At 45.6% G+C, this 27063-nt stretch overlaps 1 protein-coding gene and 1 pseudogene across 3 annotated transcripts in view; one reads left to right on the top strand and one right to left on the bottom strand.

Moving 5' to 3' along the window:
• appl1 (adaptor protein, phosphotyrosine interaction, PH domain and leucine zipper containing 1) overlaps positions 1-15349 on the bottom strand; it is a 96407-nt gene extending 81058 nt beyond the window's left edge. For 2 of the 3 annotated variants that reach the window (XM_038812823.1, XM_038812825.1), the window contains exon 1: positions 15189-15349. In XM_038812823.1, the coding sequence (XP_038668751.1) occupies positions 15189-15242 (54 nt within the window). In that variant the 5' untranslated portion in view covers positions 15243-15349. Of the gene's footprint in view, positions 1-10043; positions 10161-15188 lie in introns of all 3 variants that reach the window. The other variant, XM_038812824.1, reaches the window with a different exon arrangement.
• Positions 15350-19496: 4147 nt separating this feature from the next.
• Positions 19497-19940, top strand: LOC119973685 (annotated as a pseudogene).
• The last annotated feature ends 7123 nt before the right edge of the window (positions 19941-27063 follow it).

Genomic DNA, 27063 nt, shown 5'->3' with positions numbered 1-27063 from the left:
TCAATCAGCATGAGCTTCTGCAGTCCAGCTGTACGAGTGGTGTCAAGAGAGTAGCTCCTGAGGTTGCTGGAGGAAATGGCCCCCTCCACAACTCTAAAGGGCAGCTCCAAGGGATTAATCCAACCACCACAACTTCAACTCCCCCAGGCTTCGCTGCACTCAGGCCTGACACCACACTAGACCCCAGCTATCCTACCTTGAAAAAAAACCCATCTTTAAAAACAGCTGTCAGACATTGTAAAAAGAAAAGTGGTATAATATTGCTCTAACCTATATTACAGAGGAGAAAAACATTTCAAATCAATGCAAGATCTAATTGATGGAACCATCAATTCTACGGACACGTGCTTGTAGGATTAGAATAGCGGTTTTAATATACTTACAACAGAGCCAGCCTGTTTGCCGTTGAACTTTCGATGAACTGGCTGGCTGGCTCTGTGGCACGGATCTTTATACAGCAGCTCCAGGGGGAGGAGTTCTGGGCAGAGCCAAGGAAGGGAGCCCAGTACAAACTCTCGAGTACTCCCAGAGCTACTCCCCTGGTGGTCAGGTAGTGCAACTGCACTTACAATATCGGTACATATATACAATGGAACAGAGTGACATTGGTAACTTATAATACCGTGTGAATCTCATTCACCACACTAATAATGTGACAACTCAATGAAAAACACTGCAACTAAACATTGCAAATTCATGTTACAATTTTGGCAAGTTACTGCATGAGACTGAAGACACTGCAAATTCTGCTGGTGCAGGAAACTCTGTGTCTCACCCACATTAACATGTACATACTACTGTATCTGCAAGCAATAAAAGTGGTCCAAGATGAGCGGTGAGTGACTGTTCACTAATTATTTTTCACAGTAAATGTAAATTCACAACTTAATCATGCAAATGACTATAAGAAAAAAATTCTAAATCAAGAAAGCCAACATATTTTATGAAGAATCAGAACAGTGCGACAATGGTTATCTTAGCAATTGGCAAGTACTGTAATTGGGAAAAATTCTGGTAACAGCTATTCATCTTCATCCCAAAATCCACTTTCAGCAATAAACTTGCATAACATTTTTCATGTTCTCATGATGTTGAAAAACAGTTCACAACCAATGGAGCACATCTGAAGAGTGGCCAATGCAGAAACCAATAGCAATTTATGGACTGCGACCAGATAAATGACTGGGAACTCTTGTGCGGATTTTCTTTTTAGTATTCTTTACGTCAATGGCTCTTTTACATACATCTTATGGCACAAACCTGGTCACATTTTAATATCTACAACAGTGCAGCACTCCCTCAGTACAGTGAAGTGTCAGCCTACATTATTGTACTTAAATTCCTGGAGTGGGGTTGGTATTACATCTGAGAGTGCTACCAGTAAACCACAGTTCGCACTTAATCAAAATTGATGCATAGTATTTTCAAATCTGCTAAAGGATGTGCTGTAAAACTGGTCAGCTTGGATTAACCTCCCCAGTATAGACAGATTGCCTTGCGTATATAGTGAAACATTAAAGTAAATCCATATGTGCAATTGGTAGAAGGTAAATGGATGCATAGTCTTTGGGAATCCATTGCAGTATACAGCTGCTGAGTCAGAAATGTTATAAAAATTACATTTTCATGCCCGGCGGAAATTTATAAGGAATTTGCGATAGACCTGGCACCACATCTGTTGGGGGCATATAATGAAGCGCTGGAGAAGGGGGAGCTGCTGGAGACGATGATGCAGGCAGTAATCACACCAATCTCAGAAAAGGGGAAGGACTCGGTGGAATGTGAGTAGTAGAGGCTCATATCAATATTGAACACGGATGTGAAAGTATTGGCTAAGATGTTGGCGGGGAGGATGGAAGATTGTGTCCCGGGGGTGGCTGCAGAAGATCAAACAGGCTTCATGAAGGGCAGGCAGCTTGCGAAGAGGCCGGTGAAAGTAGTGATGAATCCATCGGGGGCTCTGGTACTGGAGGTGGTGGTGTCCATGGACACGGAGAAGGCATTTGATCAGGTGGAGTGGCGGTATTTGTTCAAGGCTTTGGGAAGGTTTGGGTTTGGGCCGAGATTTATGGCATGGGTGTGGTTGTTGTATGTGGCCCCAAAGGCGAGTGTGAGGGTGAATAATATGAGTTTTCAGAGCTTTGACTTACACAGGAGTATGAGGCAGGGGTGCCCGATGTCGCTGTTACTGTTTGCGCTGGCCATAGAGCCATTAGAACATAGAACATAGAACAGTACAGCACAGCCCTTCGGCCCTCGATGTTGTGCCGAGCAATGATCACCCTACTCAAACCCACGTATCCACCCTATACCCGTAACCCAACAACCCCCCCCCTTAACCTTACTTTTTAGGACACTACGGGCAATTTAGCATGGCCAATCCACCTAACCCGCACATCTTTGGACTGTGGGAGGAAACCGGAGCACCCGGAGGAAACCCACGCACACACGGGGAGGACGTGCAGACTCCGCACAGACAGTGACCCAGCCGGGAATCGAACCTGGGACCCTGGAGCTGTGAAGCATTTATGCTAACCACCATGCTACCATGCTGCCCTAACCCTAACCCTGAGAGCAATGGCTCTCAGTGGGTCGGCGGAGTGGCAGAGGGTTATGAAGGGACAGAGGGTGCATCGGGTGTCGCTTTATGCTGATGACCTACTGCTGTCTGTTTCGGATCCGCTGGAGAGTATGGAAAGGTTAATGGGCCTGCTGGGGAGGTTTGGAGGGTTCTCGGGGTATAACCTGAATGTAGGGAAAAGTGAGGTTTTCCCAGTGAATGAGCTGGAAGGCGAGCAAATTTAGGCAGGGGGGACGCTATTTACGGTAGTGAGGGATTGGTTTAGGTATTTTGGGATTCAGGTAGCAAGGGAATGGACTGGGCTTCATAAGTGGAACTTAACGGAGCTGGTGGAGGAAGCTAGGGAGGATCTTAAGAGGTGGGATACACTGCATTTGGCATTGGCGGGGAGGGTGCAAGTGGTGGAAATGAATACTCTGCCGAGGTTCTTGTTTATTTTTCAGGCTCTCCCGATCTTTATAACAAAGGTCTTTTTTTTTCGGAAATTGGATACGATCAGTTCGGACTTTGTATGGGCGGGGATGGTGCCAAGGGTCAGGATGACCCTGCTACAGAAGGAGAGGCAGCAGGGGGGCGGTTAACATTGCCGAACCTGCTTCATTATTGTTGGGCGGTGAATGTGGATAAGGTTCGGCGCTGGTGGGGAGGGTGCAAGCTGATCTGGCAAGGTGGGATGGTCTCCCTCTGTCACTGTGCCAGCTGCTTCTTCCTGCCGACGGCATTTGTAGAGAAATTGAAGGGATGATTACCTCGTTCATATGGGGAGGGAAAGTGGCCAGAATTAGAACAGTGCTGCTAAAGAGAGGAAGGCAGGCAGAGGGTTTGGGTCTTCCGAACATGATGTATTATTACTGGGCGGCAAAAGTGGAGAAGGTACGGAGCTGGGTCAGAGGGGTTGACTCCCAGTGGGTCAGAATGGAGGAGAGTTTGTGTAGGGGGTCGGGATTGAAGGCGCCAACAACAGCGCCACTCCCGACGGCCCAAGAAAATACTCAGGGAGTCTGACAGTAATAGGTTTGTTGAGAATTTGGAGGCAGTTTCACCATCACTTCAGCTTGGGGGCAGGCTCAAGGGAAATTCCAATTCGGGGGAAACCATAGATTTGAGCCAAAGAAGTGGGATGGAAATTTCCGGAGTCACACAGAGTCACAGAATTTAGAGTGCAGAAGGAGGCCATTCAGCCCATCGAGTCTCCACCGGCCCTTGGAAAGAACACCCTATCTAGGCCCACAGCTCCACCCTATCCCCACACTTCCACCCTATCCCCATAACTCCACCTTACCTTACCTTTTTTGGACACTAAGGACAATTTAGCATGGTCAATCCACCTAACCTGCACATCTTTGGACTGTGGGAGGAAACCCACGGGGAGAACGTGCAGACGCCGCAGACAGTGACCCAAGCCGGGAATCGAACCAGAGACCCTGGCGCTGTGAAGCGATTGTGCTTACCACTATACTACCATGGTGAGATGGGAGGAGAAAAGAATTAGGACACTAAAAGATTTGTTTCTTGGGGGTCGGTTTGCAGGATTGAAGGAGCTGTGAGCGAAGTATGGGCTGGAGCAGGAGGAAATATTTAGATACATGCAGGTTCGAGACTTTGCCAGAAAGGAGATACTGAGCTTCCCGGTAGAGGCAGCCTCCACATTGCTGGAGGAGGTGCTAACGACAGGGGGACTGGAGAAGGGGGTAGTGTTGGTGGTTTATCGGGCTATTTTGGAAGAGGAGAAGGCACCGCTGGATGGGACCAAGGCAAAGTGGGAAGAAGAGTTGGGAGAAGGTATGGAGGAGGGGTTCTGGTGCGAGGTGCTCTGGAGGGTGAATTCCTCCACCTCATGCGCGTGGTTGGGTCTGAGACAGCAGAAGGTGGTATATAGAACACACCTCACAAGGGCGAGGATGAGCCGGCTCTTTGAGGGGGTAGAAGATGTGTGTAAACATTGCAGGGAGGGGGCCCCGCAAACCACGTTCATATGTTTTGGTCCTGTCCAAAGCTGGAGGATTACAGAAAGGAGATGTTGAGGGTAATCTCTAAAGTGGTGCACATGAAACTGGACCGGGCCCTTGGGAGGCCATATTAGAGGTATCGGACCAGCCGGGGTTGGAAACGGGTGCGGAGGCAGATGTTGTAGCCAGCACCTCGTTGATCCCCCGAAGGCGAATCCTGTTGGGATGGTGATCAACTTCTCTACCCTGTGCCCTGGCGTGGCGGAGGAACCTGCTAGAATTCTTGATTCTTGAGAAGGTCAAATTGAACTGAGGGGAAGGATGGAGGGGTTCTACAATTCATGGGCGTTATTCATTATGCACTTTCGAGAACTGGATTACATTGAACATTGGGGGAGGGCAACTGTATGTGTTAATGGTGACTATGGTGGATTCCGGATTCCTTTTTGTTATTTGTTTATGTTAACATGCGGGCTAATATCGGAGGTTTGGTGGGAGGATGGGATTGTTGTTATTGATATGCGGATTGACATTGCATTCATAGATAGAATTTACAGTGCAGAAGGAGGCCATTCGGCCCATCGAGTCTGCACCGGCTCTTGGAAAGAGCACCCTACCCAAGGTCAACACCTCCACCTTATCCCCACAACCCAGTAACCCCACCCAACACTAACGGAAATTTTGGACACTAAGGGCAATTTATCATGGCCAATCCACCTAACCTGCACATCTTTGGACTGTGGGAGGAAACCGGAGCACCCGGAGGAAACCCACACACACACGGGGAGGATGTGCAGACTCCGCACAGACAGTGACCCAAGCCGGGAATCGAACCTGGGACCCTGGAGCTGTGAAGCAATTATGCTATCCACAATGCTACCGTGCCACCCACGTTACTGATTATTGTTTATTGTTGGGTGTAAATGTGGGAGAAAATGTGAAAAAGGGGAATAAAAATATTTATTTTTTAAAACGGTTCGCCGTGTTGGGAAGGAGAAGGGGTAGAGTGGTTTAGGGTGGAGGAGAAATCTTGTAAGAAGTCTAGTTTTTGCGGGCTATGGTGATGGCAGCCTTGCCAAAGGGATGTCTGTGCTAACGCCAACGTGCGAGAATCATGGGTTTGAGCCGGGGGGGGGGGGGGGGGAGAGAGAGAGAGAGAGAGAGAGATGGATAGTGTATACAGGAGGTGAAGGGAAGTGGGGCTGGCCAAGGTAAGGGATCTGTATTTGGAGGAAGGGTTTGCCAGTCTGTGAGGAGCTAAGGGAGAGGGCAGAGCTGCCGAGGGGAGTGAGATCAGGTATCTGCAGGTTAGGGACTTTGCGTGAAAGGTTTGGAGGTGGTTGTTGTTTCCGGATGTGGAAGGGAGGGAAGAATTGAGGATATATACAAGCGGCTGGGGGGGCAGAGAGGTGAGCAGGTGGTGAAGATCAAGGAGAAATGGAAAGCGGAGTTGGGAGGGGAGACCAATTGGGGAGTATGGAGTGAGGCACTGTGTAGGGTAAACGGAATCTCCTCCTGTGCAAGGATGAGCCTGATACAGTTTAAGGTGGTGCACATGGTGCATATGTCTCGGGCGAGAATGAGTGGGTTCTTTCAGGGGGTAGCAAATGAGTGTGAGGGGTGTGGGCAGAGGCCAGCAAATTAAGTACATATGTTATTTGATTGAGAAAAATTGGGAAAATTCTGGGCAGAGTGTTTGCAGTCTTAGCCAGGATAGTGGAGGAAGAGGTGGACCCGGCCCTTTGGTGACGATATTTGAGGCTTCAAAGAAGCTGGAGCTTATGGAGAGGAAGAAGGGCGATGTTGTGGCCTTTGCCTCTCTGATTGCATGGTGGCAAATTTTAGTTGTGCGGCGGTCGGCATCGCCACCGGGTGTAGCGGCTTGGTTGGGTGACCTGTACAACTTCCTGCGGTTGGAGAAGATAAAATATGAGTTATGGGGCTCTGCAGATGGATTTAAGAAAAGGTGAGGGATATTTGTGACCGTGTTTGAGGAGCTGTTCGTTGCGGGGGGTGGGGGTGAAAAAGGGGGGAAAATTTGTACAAACTGTATAGTTGATTGCTGGGAAGTATGTTTCCCAGGGTGTTTATGTGTTTTGATACATGTTGGTAATAAAATACATTTTTTTTAAATTATATTTTCAGTCAGGGATCACAGTCCCAAATATAATGTGGCAACCATTGTCTGGTTATGAGCCCGATCAAGGTTTGATTTTAATATCTGACGGACAAAAAGAGCATGAGTGATGGAGGGATGGGTTTGGAGATGTGAATGAGGTAGGGACAGAGAGACAGAATGAGGGATAGAGAGACAGAGAGAAACTCAAGGGAAGGGGTCGGTCTCTCAATCTGTTCTAGTCTGGTTTATAACGGTGATATTTGTGTGTGTGTGGATGTTGCTCAGAGATTGTGTAACTGGGATGCTGGGGGTGTTGGGCTGTTGTAGGGAGAAATGGGGAGAGCTGTAGGAAACGAGGGAGAATGAGGGAAACGGGAAGAGAGAGTCTCCTGGGATCTTGCTGTGCATGCAACACACTGTAATTGCAACAGTGACCAAAGAAATGGTTCAAGGTCAGTAATGTACTGTCGAATTTTTGAATTAAAAGTTCCTAAATCTGTGCACTGGAGAGGGAGAGAGACAAAGATAGGGTGGAGGGAGAGAGAGAGAGAGAGAGAGAGAGAGAGAGAGAGCGACAAAGAGAGGGTAGAGGGAGAGAGAGAGAGAGACAAAGAGAGGGTGGAGGGAGGGAGGGGGGAGAGAGAGAGAGAGAGAGAGAGAGAGAGAGAGAGAGAGAGAGAGAGAGAGAGAGAGAGAGAGAGAGAGAGAGAGAGAGAGAGAGAGAGAGAGAGACAAAGAGAGGGTGGAGGGAGAGAGAGAGAGACAAAGAGAGGGTGGAGGGAGAGAGAGACACAGTTTTTAAATCCATCCTCCACTTGTGAAGTTGGTGGGAGAGGGACGCGATTTGAAAGTTGTTTACGGTGAACTTTTATTCATGGATGACCTTAGTGACCACAATTTGTTGTCTTTCACTATTGCAATGGAGAGGGATAGGGCGATACGGCAGGGCAAGGTTTATAATTGGAGGAGGGGTAATTATGATGCGATTAGGCAAGAATTAGGGAGCATAAGATGGGAACAGAAACTGTCAGTGAAAGGCACAAATGAAAAGTGGAGCTTGTTCAAGGAACAAATACTGCGTGTCCTTGATAGGTATGTCCCTGTAATGCAGGGAGGAAATGGCCGTGTGAGGGAACCATGATTCACAAAAGAGATTGAATGTCTTGTCAAGAGGAACAAGATAGCTTGATCTTGGTTTCGGACAATGCTCGGCACAACATTGAGGGCCAAAGGGCCTGTTCTGTGCTGTTCTATGATATCTTACTACCTGACAAAACTTTACTGTGCAGATGATGATCAGATTAACCTGAGCATTGACACAATCTCATCATTAAACCTTAGTGGAGCAATGGGTTCTTTCCATCCAAGCACTGAGAAACTAAATGTGCAATAGATTCATAAAATATGTACATGCATCTGAACATTGGAAACTTCAATAAAAATGTACATATTAGGCAGGGGTAGAAAGAAATCAAAATAAGTTGGCTTGCACCAATGCCTCAGTGAGCTTGTCCAGTGAATTGCTGAGATCGCAGACCACACCAATTCCTATCCGATCAGTACTGAGCTAGTTAATCTCAGCGAAAGTGTCAATGAGGGTACTATAATTTATTTCAATTGCCCTTGGTTAGGAAGGAAAAAAACTGGTTGTTCATGCTCTTGATAGCTATCCAGCAAGCCCTTGTGCACGCATAGAATAAGAGCTGAAATACTGAAAACACTCAGGCCAGGCAGCACACAAAAAAGTTAATATTTGATGTATGGACACATTGTCAGAATTAGTGCACACATTTCTGTTCGGTAAGGACAGGACAATCCATGATTGTGCTGTTCTCCCTCTTCCCCTACCCTTGGAATAAGTGGTTTTTGGCATTCAAGTTTGGCTACTATCATAAATTAAATATACTTTCGTAAAATATTCAATATGGACTGGGAAAAAAACAACGGTGCTAGTAAAAATGTGCACCCAGAAAACATCCTTAACCAATATGTTTCTAATGCAATGAGGAACAAAGCAGTGCTGAATCTAATTCTGGGGAATTAAGTAGGGTAAGTGAGCTTTGTGGAATTGGGAAGCCCTCAAGGTAATATTGATCATAATATAATTAGGTTTGAAGCAGTTATGGAAAAAGACAAAGAGAAAAATCAACGGCAAAAATACTAAACTGTTAAATTTCAGTGACTTGCTGAGGATCTAGTAAATGTGGAGTGGGCAAATGAACAGCCAGGAAACCATGCAATGGGCGGCCTTCAGGTTTGAGATACTTTGGATGCAAACCAAATACTTCCATAAGGAGGGATATCCTAAGATTAGAAATCCCTAAATGACAAATATAGGTGAAAATAAAACAGGAAAAGAATGTTTATGATAGCACACTTGAAAACCAGGCAGACTGCAGGGGGAAACTGAAAAGGAAGTTAGAAGGGCTAAGAGAGAGTAAGAGAGATAACGGAACAGAAAATCCCCCCCAAAAACACAAAGTGAGTAAAATGGCGGAGCCAATAGCAAAAAAAAACAATCATGAGGAAGCAGAGGTCACGACTGAGGTATTGAACAAGTGCTTTGCTTCTGGATGAAATTAAAATGAGATTTGAGAAGTGGAGATCTGGAATAGATCAAAATAGATAGGAAGGTGCTAAATACACAGGCATCACGTAAAGTTAACAAATCAAGTGCGCCACATGGGATGCATTCTCTGTCGCTGATGGAATCAATGTTGAAGATACAAGAATCTCTAACCCCAATCTTTCCTTGGAGTGGTGTCAGAGGACTGGGAGGATTGCAAATATTAACCATTGTTCAAACAAGTGAAAGATAAGTCTAGTTAACTACAGACCAATGAGTATAATGCGAATGGTAGGAAAACTATTAGAAGCCACTGCCAAGGAAAAAAATTCTCAATTGGAGAAGCACAGGTTAATAAATGGGAACCAACACAAATCTGTTAACGGACAAATTGTTTCTGACAAGCTGATTAAGTTCCTTGATGTAACAGACGATTGAAGGTAGTACAATAGATGTTGTTTATTTGGACTTTCAAAAGACTCTTAATAAGTCAAGAAAATAAAAACACATGGTATTATAGTGGTGGTGGTTACTTGGGTACATAATCAGCAAAGAAGTTGAAGATAGAGAGTAGTGGTGAACAAATGCTTTTTCTGGCTAAAGGTGGTTGTCCCCAGTGGTTGGAAGTAGGACTTTTGTTTTTCTTTAAATATCCTTGGATTTGGGTTTATTGTCACATGTACCGAGGTTCAGTGAAACGTATTGCTCTGCATACGGTTCAGACAGATTGTTCCATACATGAAAAAACATAGGACATACAATAGATATACAATGTAAAAACACAGACACATTCATTGGGAGAAGCATAAAAAGTATAAGCCCAAGTACTGTTCAGTAGAGAGGATGCGTGGAGACTTCAGTTCAGTCCATAAGACGGTCATTCAGGAGTATGACAGCCGGGGTGAAGTTGTTTTTGAATCTGTTAGTACGTGTTGCATCTCCTGCCTGATGGAAGAGATTGGAAAAGAGAATAACCTGAGTGGGAGGGGTCTTTGATTATGCTGTCCACTTTCCCAAATCAGCAGGAGGTGTAGACAGAGTAAATGGATAGGAGGCGAGTTCACATGATAGACTGGGCTGTGTTTGTGACTCTGTTGTTTCTTACGATCTTGGGTATAGGGTGTACAATTCCTAAGTCTGCAGATGCTACAAAACTTGGCAATGTAGTGGATGACAACAAACATCAGGGGATATAAACAAACCAATGAAACAAGTAGACACAGTAGTTGTGACTGATTTTGAATTACTGCAAAGCAATGGGAGAACTGATACTATTTTGAAGGCAAAGAGACATAGAAACATAGAAGATAAGAGCAGGAAAAGATCATTCGGCCCTTCGAGCCTGCTCCACCATTTGTCACAACCATGGCTGATCGTCCAACTCCTAATCCTGCCTCTCCCCATAACCCTTGATCCCATTTGCCTCAAGTGCCATATCGAGCCACCTCTTGAATGTATTCAACATCTTCCCCTCAACTACTTCCTGTGGTAATGAATTCCACAGGCTCACCACTCTTTGGGTGAAGAAATGTCTCATCTCTGCCCTGAACTGACAGAGAAATTTCAGCTAGCTGGGGGAAACGAGCTACGGTACCTGCAGCTCAAAAACTTCCTACGAAAGGAGACAAGGACGTACCCACAACCGCCACGACAGACACTACTGGAAGACCTACTGGACGCAAGTATCCTAGAGAAAGGGTACTGTAGTGACATGTATGACCGACTGGTAGATAGGGACGACACCATACTGGACACAAGAAGGAAATGGGAGGACGACCTGGGGATGGAGATAGGGTGGGGACTCTGGAGCGAAGCACTGCATAGGGTCAACTCCACCTCCACGTGCGCAAGGCTCAGCCTGACGCAACTAAAAGTGGTACATAGAGCCCACTTAACGAGAAACCGTATGAGTAGGTTCTTCCCGGAGGTGGAGGACAGATGTGAGCGGTGCCAAAGAGGCCCGGCCAACCATGCCCACATGTTCTGGTCTTGCCCCAGACTTGTGGAGTACTGGACAGCCTTCTTCGAGGCTATGTCCAAAGTGGTGGGGGTGAGGGTGGAGCCATGCCCGATAGTGTCGGTCTTCGTGGTTTCAGACCAGCCAGATCTATTCCTGGGGAGGGCGGACGCCCTTGCCTTTGCCTCCCTGATCGCCCGCCGTAGAATCCTGTTTGGCTGCCGGTCAGCAGCACCGCCCAGAACTGCAGACTGGCTGTTCGACCTCTCGGAATCTCTCCAAATGGAGAAAATCAAATTCGCCATCCGAGGGTCAGACGACGGCTTCCACAGAACGTGGGAGCCATTCATGCAATTGTTCCGGGACCTGTTTGTGGCCAACGTACAAGAGGAAGAATAGTCGGGTGGCCAAGAATCAGGGGAAAATGGACGGGAATCGGGGGAAGGTAGCCGGGGGGGGGGGGGGGGGGGGGGGGCTCATTATGGGGGTTTGATGGCAAGCCAAGGCCCAAAACCAAACTATAAATAAATGCCTATAAACATGTGCCTCGGCCATATTGGGGAATGTAAAATATGTATGCTGGCTAAAGGGGGCGGCCACAATTGTTGTTATGAAGATGCTTACCTGTAAATATTCATGTTAAATTTTTGTGTTTTCTTTTTTTCTCTCTAATAATTTGTAATTTGTCATATATAAAATATGAAAACTCAATAAAAAAACATTTATAAAAAAAAATCTCTGACCTGAATGGTCTACCCAAATCCTCAGACTGTGACCCCTGGTTCTGGACACACCCACCATCAGGGACATCCTCCCTGCATCCACCCTGTCTCGTCCTCATAGAATTTTATAAGTCTCCATGAGATCCCCTCATTCGTCTGAACCCCTAACCTAGCCAATCTCTCCTCATACGTCAGTCCCACCATCCCCGGAATCAGCCTGGTAAACCTTCGCTGCACACCCTTGAAAGCAAGAACATCCTTCCTCAGGAAAGGAGACAAAACCTGCACACAATATTCTCGGTGTGGCTCATCCAAGGCCCTGTATAATTGCAACAACACATCCTTGCTCGAAACCTCTCACAAGAAAGCCAACATACCATTTGCCTTCTTTATCGCCTGCTGCACCTGCATGCTTACCTTCAGCAACTGGTGCACAGGGACACACAGGTCCTGCTGCACACTCCCCTCTCCCAATTTACAGACATTCAGGTAGTAATCTGCCTTCTTGTTTTTGCATCCAAAGTGAATAACTTCACATTTATCCAAATTATACTGCATTTGCCATTGATTTGCCCACTCACCCAACCTGTCCAGATCATGCTGAAGAATCTCCGCATCCTCGTCACAGTTCACCCTCCTACCCAACTTGGTATCATCTGCAAACTTTGAGATGTTACATTTTGTTACCTCGTCCAAATCATTCATTTTGAATAGCTCGGGTGCCAGCACCGATCCCTGTGGCACCCCACTAGTTACTTCCTGCCAATTTGAAAAGGACCTTTTAATTCCTACTGTTTGTTTCCTTTCTGCCAACCAGTTTTCAATCCATCTCAATACACTCCCCCCCCCCCCAATCCTGGGGTGTATCTTCACAAATCTTTAAAGGTGGCATAACAGGTTGAGAAAAAGTGTAGAAAAGAATAATGGATGCCTGAGTTTGTTAATTGGATCATTTAATTTTTTTTTAAAAGGTAAACCTTCACAAATCACTAGTTAGGCCTCAGCTGAAGTATTGTGCACAGTTGTCAGCACCATACATTTGGAACGACGTCAAGGCCTTGCAAAATGTACAGAGATTTCCTCCCACAAGTCCCAAAAGACGTGCTTGTTCGGTGAATTAGAACATAGAACATAGAACAGTACAGCACAGAACAGGCCCTTCGGCCCTCAATGTTGTGCCAAGCCATGATCACCCTACTCAAACCCACGTATCCACCCTATACCCGTAACCCAACAACCTCCCCCTTCACCCTACTTTTATTAGGACACTACGGGCAAATTAGCATGGCCAATCCACCTAACCCGCACATCTTTGGACTGTGGGAGGAAACCGGAGCACCCGGAGGAAACCCACGCACACAGGGGGGAGACGTGCAGACTCCACACAGACAGTGACCCAGCCGGGAATCGAACCTGGGACCCTGGAGCTGTGAAGCATTTATGCTAACCACCATGCTACCCTGCTGCCCCGAATTGGGCATTCTGAATTTTCCCTCAATGTACCCGAACAGATGCCGGAGAGTGGTGACGAGAAAATGTTCACAGAAACTTCAGTGCAGTGTTAAAAAAGCCTACTTGTGACACAAATAAAGATTATTATTACTGAGATGATAGAAGGGATGAGGACTCTAGATGCATGGAACAATTGGAGAAGTTGGGAATCTTCTCCACAGGACAGAGAATGTTAAGAGATGACCTAGTTGAGCAATCAAAATTGATGGGTTTTGATCGAGGAAATAAGGATAAAAGGTTTTCTCTGGCAAGCAGATCAATTAACAGCTCAGATTTTAAAAGTTAGCAAAAGAACTAGTGGGGAAGTGGAGAGTAATTATTTCACACAGAGGGTTGTTCATTTAAGGGGAAGCTAGACAAGCACATAAGGGAAAAAGGAGGGTTATCGTGTTAAAATGTAGATGAGGGGGAACAGCACGGTGGTGCAGGGGTTAGCACTGCAGTCTCAGCACGGGTTCGATCCCGACCCCGGGTCACTGTCTGTGTGGAGTTTGCACAATCTTCCCGTGTCTGCATGGGTCTCACCCCCAGAACCCAAAGATGTGCCTGGTCAGGGAATTGGCCACACTAAATTGCCCCTTAATTGACAAAAAAAAGAATTACGCACTCAATTTTTTTAAAAATTAGATGAGGAAAGATGAGAGCAGAATGGAGTGGAGTATAAACACCAGTATGGGTTGTTTGGGCTAAATGTGCTGTATATTTATATGATCTGGAACTCACTACTTGAAAGCCTGGTGGAATCAGATTCCGCAGGAACCTTTCAAAACACAATTGGACATGCATTTGACAGGAACTAATTTCCATAGTTATAGGGAGAAAGCTGGGTTATGAGGCTAAATTAGGCAGCTTTCAAAGACCTGACACCAGCATGACAGGGTAAATGGGCACACTCCTTGGTGTGATTCTATCCTGGATTATACAGAACATGTGAACAGTGCGAATTCCACATCCTGACGCCCTTAAGAGCAAAAATAAGTGGTTCTACTGCTGCTTACTACAGAAGACAGAGATGCATTCATATAGTGCCATTAGCTGCCTCATGAGAGCCTGAAGTGCTTTCAGGGCCAATAAAATGGACTGTGCACGATCGCACAAACAGCAGTGAGATGTACGATCAGGTAACCTGTCTATGGTGATGAAGCCATGATGTGGTAAGAAGTCTTACAACACCAGGTTAAAGTCTCCATTTCACCTGAGGAAGGAGCTGCGCTCCGAAAGCTCGTGTTTGAATCAAACCTGTTGGACTTTAACCTGGCGTTGTAAGACTTCTTACTATGGTGATGAAGGCTGAGAGTTAAATATTGGCTCGGACACCAACTCTAGCGCCACGGGACTTTGTTTTAATGTGTTATTTGAAAGACTGGAGAGGCAGCCTGGATTCCTGGCGTGGGACTCAAGCCTCCTGACTCGGGGAAGGGGAGTGTTGTCACTGAGCTACGGCCGTTCGTCCCCTTGCAGCACATTAGGCAGGTAAAAGGCTGGGTCGGATGGTTCCTGAGGTGATTTAGATAAACATTGCCTCAGGTTTATTAAGGTATGAACTCTGATCTGAACCAGCCCTGGATCACTGGTGTTTGTCCCCACCAATGATAGTAAATCTCACCTCAGGTGTAATTGTCACAAGGTCTTTACTCAGTGCATCTCCCTCCCTCTCCCAGTTAACATTATTTACTCCAGTTAACCTGAAGGATTGCTTTAAAGGTGAGTCGGTCGGTGCCCGGGCTGCTCCCAGGCTGACTGCATGCGATCCGCCTGGGCTCGGCTGCAATGGACCCCTACCTGCGGACTGTCTTCCAGAGTCTCCTCGATGGGTAGTTTTTCGATCCCCAGCATCTCTGCGGCCTCGCCACAAAATCACCGCCCTTGGCTCCAGTTCCGAGACGACGAAGCATCCAGACTGGAAACGTCGCTGCGTCAGCGGCGCGAGCGCTCCCGCCTGCGGAACCCCGCCCGCCGCGCGTGCACACGCGCTCGGAGGCCGCGGCTCCCGATTGGCCGCCTGCCCTGTCACTCAATCGCAACATCCGGTGTCAGTATGGCTGACGCAGAGTGCTGGGCTGGCCCGGGGGGATGGGCCTGGGGGTGAGGTTGATGTGGACTTTATTCCATTGTGTATAACTGTCACAAACCTCTGCACAACTTAAATTTGTCGGCCCCAGACTGAGTTAATTTTCCCGCCATTGGTGCAAATTCGGAAGAGCACACACACAATTTGACCTTTTTGGTGTGTGCACTGCGATGCCTGGAAGCGCAGAGCTGTAGTGCCATGACCCCTCTGCCTGTTGGAGCATTGATTTATATGGCTATTTGGAACAAGGAGAACTCCTACCCTACAATCCTCCTTTTTATTATTCATGACATGTTGGTGTCAGGCAAGCATTTATTGCCCACCTGGAGAAGTGGTGGTGAGCCACCTTCTTGAACTACTGCAGTCCCATGTGATGTTAGATAAGGAGCCTTGACATTGACAAGGAAATACAGCATTGCCCAAAACCTGCTTGATATGCTATCAATAAACACACGACGAGTGGTGAACATAACTGAGGCTTTAATACACTAAATGGAAAGCCTCCTGGCCTCTGATCCCGAACTGGATCAGAGGCGGAAACTAGCCACCTTAGTACTGGGCCTGAGGGGGTGGGGGTGGGGGTGGGGGGGGGGGTGGGGGTGGGGGGGGGGGGGGGGCGGAGCCATCAGGCAGTGGTTTACCACATTCACTATAATACAGTGGCCATTTACCACACTGCTCGTGCAAACATTGGCCACATGATGGAGCGAGTGTTTGATGATCACAACATCAAAGCTCAAACCAAGCTCATGGTCCACCATGCAGGCCTGATTTTTTCCTTACTATATGGGGCTGAAACATGAACAGACTATGGGGGGGACCTGTAAGCACTGGAGTCAAACTCCCTGTGGAATATCTTGCATATTGTGTGGGAGGTCAGACGCATCAATATCAGTGTACTCTCACAAACAGGCAGCAGAAGAATTGAGGCCATGATCAGCCACCATCAGCTTCGTTAGGTTGGTCGTATGGTCCATATTATGAAATGTGAAATGTTCAGAATACAAAAGGTTAATGTCATATCATAATTAACCATCAGATGGAGCTAGATGCAGAACTATATAATGCTCTGACTCACAGGCTTCTGGGGGAATGCTGGCGAGGAACAGTGAGAGAGTGTAGAGTACAGTTATAGATAAGAGTGTAGAGACTAGTGTTAGTGGAGTTTAGGTTACTAGATTATTGTTTACTAAAGGAGTAAGTGGTCGAGCTTTCATAAGTAGTTTAAAGAAAAGTTAACCAAAAAGAAAATGCTGGAAAATCTCGGCAGGTCTGGCAGCATCTGTAGGGAGAGAAAAGAGCTAACGTTTCGAGTCCAGATGGCCCTTTGTCATCAGCATTTTCTTTTTGGTTTCAGATTCCAGCATCTACAGTAATTTGCTTTTATCTAGTTTGTAAAGAAAAGTTAGCTTTGTTAATGAACTTAGCTTTTGTGGTCTTTGTGAACACCACAACATCCATCCTAATAACAGAATCACAAAGTACATCACACAGATGTCACCTCCCAGGCTCTCAAAACAGGCTGTATTTTCCCAGTTCAGTCAGACTAGATGCACCAGTGTAGGGCAGAAGAGCTGCTTCAAGGATGTGCTGAAAACCAGCACGAAGAAATGTACATGGTATTCAACTCTTGGGAAACAATTACCTTGACCTAACCAGATGACGGCAGAATCTGTGGGAAGGGACCCAGCATTTTGAGACTCAACTACTACAAAATAAAGAGGAAATCTAGAGTGGCAAAAGGAACACACCTTGATCGAACTGTTAATACACACCCAGACATTCCACATGACAGCATATCTGCCATAAGATCTGCAGATCCTGAATCAACCTCAACAGCCATCTTGAAAGTCATGGAAGACAACCACCCTTGCCAGCGAGGGATAGCTCATAATAGAATAAGGAAGATTTTGACCCAGCAACAATGAAGAGGGAAAACAATTTCCCCCGGAGGGTGGTGGGAATCTGGAACTCGCTGCTTGAAAGGGTGGTAGACGCGGGGGTCCTCACAACATTTAAGAAGAATTCAGATGAGCACTTAAAACACCATAGCACATAAAGCTACAGACCAAGTGCTGAAAAATAGGATTAGAATAAATTGGTGCTTGATGGCTTGTACAAATACCATGGGCTGAAGGGCCTCTTGTTGTGCTGTAAAACGTTATGAAGGAACGGTGATCTAGCTCCAAGTCAAGGTGGTGTGTGACTTGGAGAGGAACTTATAGTTGGTGATGTTCCCATGTGCCTCCTGTCTTTGTCTTTCCAGATGGTGGAGCAGTGGTTCCCAAACTGTGGGTCGCGAATCCAACTGAGGTCATAGAAGCAGCAAATTACGTTAAAGTGTCTTCTGCTCCAATTTAGCGTGGCCCAACCAACACTGTGGCCTTGCCCTTGCACTGCTCATCTCTTGTCATGCTTTCCAGGCCATGGTCTCCTGCTCGTGGCTGCGTCACTGAGTGTTCAGTCACCAGGGAGCTTGGCTGAAACCTCAGTGGCTAGTAACTGTCACATGTCATGTTTTGAAACATTCCACGTTCCTCATAAAGCCCAGCTCCGACCAAGAACCTGGTGTTGATGCCTTCAATGCTATCTGTGGTCTAACTAAGCCCAATCCCATCACCCTGGTACAGAACGACTGGGCTCCCACATCAACCACCTCAAGGCATTCAATCTGAGCTTCTGCTGCTTCAAAGCCAAGGATCATGAGCTGGAGCTGCTCAGATGAAGTGAAGGACTGGTGGGTGTTCCTGGCTGGACCATCCCATCCCTAATTGTGTTTGGGAAGATGATGGTGAGCCGTCTTCTTGAACTGCTGCAGTCCATGTGGTGTAGGTGCACCCACAGTGCTGTTGGGAAGGAAGTTCCAGGAGTTTGACCCAACGGCAGCGAGGGAACGACGATATGGTTCCAAATCAGGATGGTGTGTAGCTTGGAGGGGAACGTGCAGGTGGTTGCTTTCCCATGCGTGTACTGCCCTTGTCCTTCTAGGTGGTAACGGTCGTAAGTTTAGAAAGTGCTGCCAAATGGGGTTTGACGAGTTGCTGCAGTGCAGCTTGACTTTTAAATGATGGACAGGCTGTGGGAGTTAGGAAGTGAGTTATTCTCCAAGAATTCATAGCCTCTGACCTGCTCTTGCAGTCACAGTATTTATATGCTGATCCAATTTAATTTCTAGTCAATGGTAACCTCCAGGATATTGATATTACCCAAGTACTTGTACATGTTAAAATCTATGTTTTTAATTATATATTTGCTTTATAAGCAAACATTAATAATTATACTGAAAGTTGCAATGTTGTTTTATTGCTATTTTATAAATTTAGCGTACCCAATAATTTTATTCCAATTAAAGGGCAATTCAACATGGCCAACCTGACCGTCACATATTGGGTTTTGGGGTGAAACTCATGCAGACACGGGAAGAATGTGCAAACTCCACACAGGTAGTGACCTGAGTCCGGGATCGAACCCGGGTCTTTAGCGGCGTAGGAAGCAGTGCTAACCACTGCGCCACCGTGCTGCCCAACAGACTCTGTTTAAATAACTAAAAGGAATGACAGGAGCACGTCCCTCACCACGCCGCTCGGCAGCTCTGTTTTTTTGTATAAATTTAGTGTACCCAATTAATTTTTATCCAATTAAGGGGAATTTAGCATGGCCATTCCACCTACCCTGCACATCTTTGGGTTGTTGGGGCGAAACCCACGCAAACACTGGAAGAATGTGCAAACTCCACACGGTCAGTGACCCAGGTCCGAATTCGAACCTGGGACCTCAGCGCCGTGAGGCAGCAGTGCTAACCACTGCGCCACCGTGCTACCCAGCTCAGCAGCTGGGTTGGTTGCAGTCGTTGCGACTTGCTGTAAGCGGCCATTGGTGGTACCCGTGTGTGTTAAAGAGGGGGCAAAGAGAAGGGGGGTGGGGGAAACATCCTGTGGCTTTTTAAAAACATATATTAAATAACCCACTCCTCAGGGCCTTTCACCCCTCCCCACCTTTTTGTTATTTAATTTCCCTCCCCTTCATTGTTTTGATCAATCAAGTCACCATGTCATCCAAGAGAAAGCTTATTGGGGAGCAAAGAGAAGAGCCAAGAAGATCACCCAGATTGTCAGCAAAACCCTCACTTCCAAAGCAGAGCCAAAACATAAGAAGGCGCCAGCGAAAAAAGAAAAGGTTGCCAATGACAAGAAGGAGGAAAAGAAAGCACCAGCAAAAGGAAAAAAGGAGCAAAAGGCAAAGAAGTGCCGAACCAAGAGGATGCAAAGGAAGAAATTCCCTCTGTGAACGGAGAAGCCAAAAACGATGAGGCACAGTACACTGAAAGCTGTGAAGAAAAAGAAGCCAAGTCAGAGTAACTGCATCTGCCCGTCATCTCCATCAATGACATCCATACCTCCATACTGTGTTGTTAACAGAGAGGAATATTTTTAGCAACTATTTTATAAATACAAGTTTTTTTTAGCATGAATTTAGTTTTGGAAACATCCACATCCAAAGATTATTTGGGGGTACGCAAAGCCTAATGAATAATTGTTTTTACATTGTGATTGTCATAGTTAGTGTGATATATGGAATAAGTCAATGGTGGTAGTTAGTTATTGACGTCTGTCAATGTTTGTCTTGTGTCATACTTCCAAAAGTCTGATTTTAATTTGTGGTGTTAGGCTACGTCACGTGGGGAAGAGTAAGGAGAAAGTTGTTAGTGTCAAAATATTCCAGTGGTTTTGTGGGTTAGTTTTGTAACCAGGTAAAATATTTTGGTGAAAAAACAATTAAAATGTGGGGCCTGGAAATCTAATGTGAAAAATATTTTAATTTTAAATCTGCCATTTTTGTAAAGAAAAACCTTTGCAATGATGTAAAATTAGTTTCCAATGGAAATTAACATCTCTTTTAAAAAGGCAGCTGGCTGTATGTACCCCCTTTCTAATGACTTAGGCCAGGCCTTTGAGATTGGCCAATTAGAATACGAGTTGCCTTATTAGTGGCCCAATCAGGGAACCCCTTTCTGTGTATATAACAGGGTGTGTCAGATCCTCTGCACTCCTGGTGTAGACAGCAGACTGAATGGTTGTGCAGCTGTTGGGTTTGTAAATAAAAGGAATTCTGGTGATGGGACTTCTGCTTCTGTGGACTTATCACAAACTTCCTGTCAGAATGTTTGCTGGATGATTTACCTTAATTAAAAAAATAAACCTCCCCAAAAAAAAATAACTAAAAGGAATGTATGCATTCAACTAGCAGTAAATATTCATAGCACTGTCCGTGTGGAGTTTGCACATCTCCATGTGTCCGCATTGGTCTCACGCCCACAATCCAATGATGTGCAGGGCAAGTGGATTGGCCACTCTTAAATTGCCCCTTAATTTTAAAAAAATCAAATGATGTAGAGTTTTACAGCACAGCAAGAGACCCTTCGGCCCATCGAGCCCACGCCGGCCATCAAGCACTTATCTCCTCTAATCCCATTTTCTAGCACTTAGTCCTTAACCTGTATTCAATGGCATTTTTGCTTTTGTTTCTTTTAAAATTTTAACTACCCGATTCTTTTTTTTCCCAATAAATGGGCAATTTAGTATGGTCAATCTACTTACCCTACACATCTTTGGGTTGTGTTGGTGAAACCCACTCAAACACAGGAAGAATGTGCAAACTACACACGGACAGTGACCCAGAGCCAGGATCGAACCTGGGACCTCGGTGCCGTGAGGCAGCAGTGCTATCCACCATGCTGCCCTAAGGTGCTGATCTAAATGTCATTTGTGAGGGACTGGATACTGCCATCATTGAAAATGGAAATGTTAATGGAGCCACCTCTTCCTATTAGATGTTTTATTATTCACCATCATTCATGACCAGATATGGCAGATCTGCAAAGCTTTCATCTGATCGGTTGGTTGTGGGATTACTTAACTATTTCTGTAACCCGCTGCTTGCATTGTTTAGCGTTCAATTAATCCTGTGTTGTAGCTGCAGCAGGTTGGCACCACATTTTCAGGTGCCCATGGCATGCTCTTCTAGGCTTCTTATTGAACTAGGCTTAATGATGATGATGATAGAGTGAAGGATTTTCTTGGCCATGAGCCAAGTTAAAGGTAGGAGAGGAATACAATTCTGCTGCTGCTGATGTTCGCCCATACCTTAATCATGGCCAGTTTTCAGCTACTGGATCTGTTCGGCGTGATCCCATTTAGCGTTTGTTAGTGATACCTAAAATGATGAAAAGTCAGTGTTAAAATTGACATCTCCACAAGAACTGTGCAGTGGTCACTCTAGCAATACTGACATGAACAGATGGATTGATGAGGAAGAGGTCAAATACATTTTTCCTGATGTTGGTTCTCTCACTACCTACTGCAGGCCAAGTCTGGCAAGTATGTCCATCAGTGTTCTGTCAACAGTGATGCTATCAAGCCACTCTTGGTGATGGACATTTGAAGTCCCCTAACCAGAGTAAACCCTGTGCCCTTGCTTATAATTACAGAATCCACAGTGCAGAAGGATGCCATTCAGCCCATCGAGTCTGCATCGGCCCTTGGAAAGAGCACCCTACTTAAGCCCACACCTCCACCCTATCCCAGTAACCCCACTTAGCCTTTTGGACACAGGGGCAATTTAGCATAGCCAATCAACCTTATCTGCACATCTTTGGACTGTGTGAGGAAACCAAACACCCAGAGGAAACCCACGCAGACACTGGGAGGGCATGCAGACTCCGCACAGTCAGTCACCTGAGGCCGGAATTGAACTCTGGTCCCTGGAGCTGTGAGGCAGCAGTGCTAACCACTGTACCACCGTGCTGCTTCTTCCAAGTTGTGTTCAACATAGGGGAATATTGATTCTTTGGTTGTGAGAGGGTGGTAGGTGGTAATCAGCAGGAGGTTGTTCATGTTTGACCTGCTGCCATGGGACTTCATGGCATCTGGAGTCATTGCTGAAGACCCCTGTGAGGAAGGGTGCTGATTACCACAGGGTAGGCTATTGATGAGGCAAAGGCATGAATTATTATGGAGGTAAAATAGGCATTCATTGGAACAGAGAAAATATGAGTCTGAAGCTCACCTGATGGTTTAATAGGATGTTGAAATTGCAAACTGGGGTCAGCACGGCGGCGCAGTGGGTTAGCAGTGCAGCCTCATGGCACCGCGGTCCCAGGTTCGATCCCGGCTCTGGGTCACTGTCCTTGTGGAGTTTTCACATTCTCCCTGTGTTTGTGTGGGTTTCGCCCTCCCACAACCCAAAAATGTGCAAGCTAGGTGGATTGGCCACACTAAATAGTCCCTTAATTGGAAAAAATGAATTGGGTAATCTAAATTTTTTTTTAAAGAAATTACAAATTGATTTAGCCCGAGTCATTGGCTTGAGAGGTAGGTTGGAGTTGTTTGCGAGAATATAGATTTTATTGCAAGTCTCCCCAATGTTCAGTTGGAGTAAATTATAACTCATCCAAGACTGAATTTCAGGCAACAGTTTGCTGGCAAGAGGGAATGGAAGGATCAAGAGAGTTGGAACTCGATGTCATCATGTAGAAACTAACCCATGTCTGAGTGTGATGTTGCTGAGAAGCACAGGTAGCTTTAAGTGATCTATGTTTGTATTGTTAGATATTAGAAATAAGATACATATTTAAGTGGATTTAATTTTACGTTTCTGTGTAAGAAGGGGGAAAACACGTATGGGTGGTTTGGTTTCAGTTCAAACTGTTTCTGCATTGTGCTGAGAGAGTTTACAATGTGAAAAGTAAACACGAGCTTAGAGAAAGAATGAGATGTTGGTTAGCAACCAGGAGACACTTCAGGCAAGACTGACCTTGTAATTGTGTTTAACTGAATTTAAGGCAGTTGGTACTTAACAGTGAGAGGGAAGGTAGGTCTCCCAGTCCTGCTAGAAGCAGAAACGCCATACAATTGAACAATGAGCAAGAAAGCAAATCCAGAGTATGAAGAGACGTTTCCAGGAAAGTTTAAAACCAAAAACAGGAATTGGAATTTGAGCAGGCTATGCTCACTGAAGGTAAATACAAAACTGTAAAGGGCAGACTGAGTGAAGTTAACTAGAGAAAAGCCAGACATCTGAAGCGGTTGTAAGGTTGGTGTCTTTATTCCAGTCTTTGGAGCAATAGTATTTAGTTGGGGACTGAGTACCTGAGATTGTGCGCAAGTTTGAAAGCTCGTGGCTATTCAAACAAAAGAATACGGAAAGGAGAGTTTGAAAACCTAGATATGGATCCTTGCTGAAAACAGCAGAGGAAAAGCATTGTTTGAAAAGAGATTCTGAAGCCTGTTTTTCAACAGTAGAGTTTGAAAACATTGTGTGACAATTATCTGGGGGTATTTGAGGAGAAATTCACAGAAGATTGATTAGGTGACGTTCACCTCTTGGTTTCAGAGTTGTGTTGTCTCACCACAGCTTGTTGGGTTACAGGGACTGTGTCTTTATTGAAAACCTTACAGCATAAGATACCTTTTTGTAGCCTGAGTTATCCTTAAAATCTGTGTACCTGTTGTTAAAAGCTAATTGGCAGTCCTGTGACTGTTCATCCACGTTTTCTTAAATAAAACCTAAAAATTACGATCTTTTGAGCCAGGGTTCCAAATTGTCGCCTTCCCGTCCACTTATAACATCAACTGGGATTATAACAAAAGGAAGAGGGGCAAAATGGCTCATGCAATGATAGGGTGATTTTTGTAGTAACTGGACAGAAAGTGAAGCTATTGCTAGAGATGCCTGACCATTAACAGATACATAAGATTTGAACCATAAAAGAACAATCCCACTGAACTGGACAACAGAAGAGAGGCATTGGATGAGGATGGAGTGGTCAGCCATGTCAAAGGCTGCGATAGATAGGGAGGCATTATGCACAAGGGTCACATCACAGAAAATATTGTTGAAGATATTTGGTTGTAACCATTTAAGGAGAGATGGATACCTGATTGGAAAGATATAGGGTATTGCAAGCGAAATGGGTACCAATTTTGGAGGTGACAGCACATCCAATGATTTGAGAGGAAAGGGAGGTTGGAAAAGATGTAATTGTTTGGAACTTTGGGCAGGTGCCATGTCTCTGACACTATGGATGTTCTTGTGTCCTTTCAGGAGCTGAGGAATGATGTACAAATTGATCTTAAAAGTAATTTGAAAATATTGTGGGTGGCACAGTGGTTAGCTCTGCTGCCTCATGGCGCCGAGGACCCGGGTTCCAACCCGGCCCCAGGTCACTGCCGTGTGGAGTTTGCACATTCTCCCCATGTCTGTGTGGGTCTCGCCCCAAAGATATGCAGGGTAGGTTGGCCACGCTAAATTGCCCCTCAATTGAAAGAAAAGACAAAATATTGAAGAAAATCTTCATTACACATTGTGGGTCTTGAAAGCGCAATCTTTAGATTGAGTTCCTTTGCATCTTCCTCATAGCTTACTTGCTCACCTAACTTTGTATTGCAAGCAAACTTGGATATATTACCTTCTGTCAAAGGGATCTGAAGGAGCTAAATTAATAATGATATGGGAAAATATAATCAACTTTTTCATCTGCTTGAAAATATAAAGGGTTGTGCAACTACAACCTTAGCCAGTCCCAAATTGGATTAACATCATATTATTTATAACCCTTTTCCTTTCATTCAAACTGAAATTGATTTTTACCGCAGCTTATTTGAATCTTTTCTCCTCTCGGTTCAAGCTGGCACTCTTTCATCTCCACCATCAGTTAATGGTGTATCCAAAATCACCAACTTCTTGCCATTCATTTCCCTCTCCTTTGTTTTCCCCTTCATTGTCACCTATTGCCCCCGCCCCTTGTTTCATTCATTGCCATCCATTTCTCTGCTTAGCATTACGCTTCCCTGGGTCATGCTGCTGCCGGAAGGGATTCTGTCTGTTGAAAACAAGGCAGGAAATCTGATCCTCTAATTCCCAGCTAGTGGTCACTGACCAGGATCTTTTCCATTAGTAACAGAATTCTGTAGGATGGCATTGAGTAGAGGTGTGGACTATACTGATTCTTGTCACAAACACGGAGCAAGTCCACACAATGCTAAGCCTGTATGAAATGCTGATAATTGGCATGTAAGACTGGAATCCTGCCTCCTGTCTTCATCTGCAGTTTGCAAAAAACGAATGCAATGATGTTCATTGTAACATGAGAGCTTAAGATTGTAGTTTTTCTATTATTCAGGTTGATGAGACATCAATCTTTTTTGGGAAATCTAGGCAAAGAATCAGGAAGATAATATAGAATTGGACCTGGAAAAATTATTAATTTTGCTTCGAATTTCCACACCTCTTAACATCTTCACATGATCTGTCTCTGACACCTACCTTCCTTGACCTTGCTATTTCAATTTCTGGGGATAGTCCACTAGTATCCATTACAAACCCACTGACTCCCACAACTACCTCGACTACAGCTCTTCGTACCCAACATCCTGCAAGGACTGCAAGGAGTCCAAAGATGTGCAGGTTAGGTGGATTGGTTATTCTAAATTGCCCTTAGTGTCCAAAATTGCCCTTCGTATCGGGTGGGGATAGTGGGTTGTGGGGATAGGGTGAATGTGTGGACCTTGGGTAGGGTGCTCTTTCCAAGAGCCAGTGCAGACTCGATGGGCCGAATGGCCTCCTTCTGCACTGTAAATTCTATGATACATAAATTCTATGACTCCATCCCATTCTCCCAGTTCCTTCACCTCCTTTACATCTGTTCCGATTGTTGCTCTGTTTCGGTCCCAACAGCGTCGCCAATACTGTTGGTATTTCTATTTATCTTAGTGAACCACAAACCTCCCCTTATATCGATCAAATGATCACACAACCAGTTAGTTAGTTCAAAAGATGGTTTATTTACATACACAAGAGTTATCTCAACATGCACATGCAAGCACAATATCTACTACGAGTTAAACTAAACCTATCAGCTACTAGCTATACTTAACTTCAGGGCGACCGGCACTGTGCAAATGGATAAGTCCTTTATCTGGATTTCACTTGGCTGGTTGAAAGAAAGTGACTCTGTCTCTGCTGGGCTCATCCGTCAGGTAGCGATCGTCTCTGCTGGGCTCATCCGTCAGGTAGCGATCGTTGGTCTTGAACTTAGCTGGCTGTTCCTGCTGCAATTGGGCTGGCACAGGCCGGATCCAAAAGAGACAGAACACATGGCTGCGCTCTCTATTATCCCTCTGGGACTTCACACTCTTTGGGGCGGTCCTTAGCCTTGGCCCCAAGGTTCGCCAGGGCTCTGATCACTCTCTTCGATTTCAGCCAATTAAGGGGCGGGTGTCTTGGTAGCTGGGCGGGTCCTTAGCGGTCATTGACCTTGGCAGTTGTGCTTTATGAGCAAGGGAGTGGCGCTGATCAGTCTGTGGCTGTACTGGTTGCTTGATTGGAATTCTATTGTCCTGGGAAAATGGGCCATTGAAATGCAAACGGGGGTTTCGGTCAGGTCTGATTATCTATGTTTTAGATACACATAGGCTGTGTATCTGTCTGAGTCCTGGGTTGGACATAATTCCCATGGTCCTTCGCAGGTGGCCATCTTAGATGGCTACACGATGATGTCACTTTCCAAAACGATGTTGCTGACATGTT

The sequence above is a fragment of the Scyliorhinus canicula genome, chromosome 11, assembly GCF_902713615.1.
Source record: "Scyliorhinus canicula chromosome 11, sScyCan1.1, whole genome shotgun sequence".
NCBI classification, from domain to species: Eukaryota; Metazoa; Chordata; class Chondrichthyes; order Carcharhiniformes; family Scyliorhinidae; genus Scyliorhinus; species Scyliorhinus canicula.
The sequence above is the reverse complement of the archived record's forward strand: the minus strand, read 5'-3'. Positions and strand labels throughout refer to the sequence as shown.